The sequence below is a fragment of the Vitis riparia genome, chromosome 14 (assembly GCF_004353265.1).
Source record: "Vitis riparia cultivar Riparia Gloire de Montpellier isolate 1030 chromosome 14, EGFV_Vit.rip_1.0, whole genome shotgun sequence".
NCBI lineage: Eukaryota > Viridiplantae > Streptophyta > Magnoliopsida > Vitales > Vitaceae > Vitis > Vitis riparia.
The window spans coordinates 25,253,560-25,256,165 of NC_048444.1; the positions used below are offsets into that span (position 1 = coordinate 25,253,560).

At 31.3% G+C, this 2,606-nt stretch overlaps 1 protein-coding gene across 1 annotated transcript; it reads right to left on the reverse strand.

Moving 5' to 3' along the window:
- Positions 1–278: 278 nt before the first annotated feature.
- Positions 279–1,272, reverse strand: LOC117930583. Its single transcript, XM_034851222.1, has 2 exons — positions 1,180–1,272; positions 279–800 (listed from the first exon to the last, which is right to left on the reverse strand). Exons 1-2 carry the CDS (start codon positions 1,270–1,272, stop codon positions 279–281), a joined length of 615 nt encoding a protein of 204 aa, XP_034707113.1.
- Between the last annotated feature and the right edge of the window lie 1,334 nt (positions 1,273–2,606).

Here is a 2,606-nt window from a genome sequence, read left to right on the forward strand (position 1 = left end):
AAAAAAAAGAGAAAAAAAAATATAAGAACATATAAATTGTCAAAGCTACCAAATACTTATTTCTTATTTGCAAAAAAGGAAATAAAAAAACACAAACTTCATTCTAGTTCTCAATATAAGTACCATATCTACTAAAATCTACAACTAGTATATCCTCCAAAATTAAGCCATCAAATCAATAAAAAAGTTCATAGGAAATTGATGAAACAAAATCCAACCTAAAATTTCTATCAATCCAACCTAAAGACAATAAATCAACAAGGATGCAACATGGAGATTTATGGGGTTTGAAGAAGTTGTTTCGCCCATTCAACCTTGAGATCTTCATCTAAATTGAACAAAAGTTTGACTTTCATTGGGTCACTCATAATAATTTGACTTAACTTCAATATGTCCAATCTATTAAGATTAGGAAGTTTCTCCAACTCACCAACCACTCTATTTTCCTTTTCCGTCTGTTGGTTGAAGTTACCAACAAGGCTCTCTAATGCATTGCATGTTCTTGTCATCACATTAATTAAAGTTGTGTCATCATTCCTTGCTCTTTTCCTACGAGATTGTAATGAACATTCCATTCTACTTGGAGTGGATGCAACTGTATTAGTATGAGAGGCATCAACTTCGGCTTCTAAGTCATCAACTCCAATGTCATTGCTTGCTTCAACTTGATCTAACTCTTCCAAAATATCAGCAGTTGACATTGCTCCTTTTCCATTAGCACGATCTTTACCAAAAACAAGACTTAGATCATCAAAATGTGGAAATGGCTTGAGTCTCAAACCATTAGCATCTTTATGCCCCTATAAAATATACAAAAAATAATTAGCATCTTTAAAATAAAAGTTACTAACTTAAAGAAATATTAATCTCATGCCACATTGGTTTGAAGACAAGATAAATGATTAAGAATATATATCATGTCTTTCCTTTGATGAAATGAATTATAGAATAGGGTCTATTTGAATTTTTATGATCACTTCCAACTATAACTCCTAATTATTTTCCTAAAAGCATCAATGGTAGATACTAAAAAAGAAAGAATATATCATGCATTAAAATGTAATTCATATAAAATACATAATATATTGAAAGCAAAAGAATATACCAATGTATCAAATTAAATTAACAAGATGTTGTGGAATAAAAATACAAGATAGGAAGTATTGTAAATATATTTACCTTTACCCAACCTTCAAATACATCTTGATCACATAAAACCATTTTCTTTTCACTGTCCCAAGAAAACCCGCTACCATAGGTTAACATATCCATTATGGCATTGAATTGTTTTTTTAAAGTCTTCACACGCGATTCAATATGTGGACTTGCTTTAAGTCCACTATTTGGAAGCTTTTCCTCTAACATCTTCTCCACTTGTAAAAATGCTCCTGGTTTAAACCCATTGTCACATTTTACCTTCCCTGAAACACACAACTCAACAAGACACTCAACCAATTTTTCATTCTCACCGGGAGTCCACACTCGTTTGTTTCTTCCACGCCCCCTTATTTGACCACTTGATGTAGAATCCATCCTATGTTTCAAAAATATCAAATTATATAACTATATTTTAAGAACAAATATAATATGAAGACAATTTTAATAAACACATGTCTAATTATATCTCAAATTCAACAATAGAAAAACATTATCAAATTCAATTCAAACTAGTTCATCATATAATAATCCATACAAACCATTCAAAATTTGCAAATGATAAGTCTAAAACATCAAACATAATTTTTCTCCTAAAATAAACAACATACTATAATGTCCTCCATTCATTAAACATTTGAATTGCTAAATTTCTTCGCCAAGCGCTCCATTGATCAGATGGTTCAATTATAGTTATTGGTTCACCTACAACTTGGTGGTCTTGCACATCCAACTCTTGTTCCAATGGATCCACAGACATCTCACTTTTAATGAGATTATGAATAAGACAACAAGCAAGAATGATTTTGCATTGTGTCTTTATTGGATAGAAACAAGGGCTCCTAAGTATAGCCCAACGTAGTTTAAGCAAACCAAAACATCTCTCGATAACATTTCTTGCTGCAGAATGCTTCATGTTGAAAAACTCTTCATGGGTTCTTGGCATGTGTCCCTCTCTCCAATCATTGAGATGATATCTTTGCCCTCTATATGGGGCAAGAAACCCTTTTCCATTTGTATAGCCAGCATCAACAAGATAGTAATAACCTAAAATGAATATTCCAAAACATATTTTAAAAAATATATCATATATTAAAAAGAAATCAATTGTTTATAAAAACCATATATTTACCATGTGGAACTGTTAGTCCATTTCTTCTACTAACTGCATCTCGAAGCACTCGAGAATCAAAGGTCGATCCCTCCCAACCTGGCAATACATAAATAAACTGCATGTCTTGAGAACAAACTCCTAAGACATTTGTTGCAATTTCATTCTTCCTTGTTCGATATCTAGGTTTGTCTCCCTCACATACATTCACTCTAATGTAAGTTCCATCTAAAGCTCCTAGACAATTCTATTTAAATAAAAGCATTAGTATTGCTATAATATGAAATAATTAAACCTATATAAACTTAATTTATAATTTATGTACCTTAAACCATTTCCA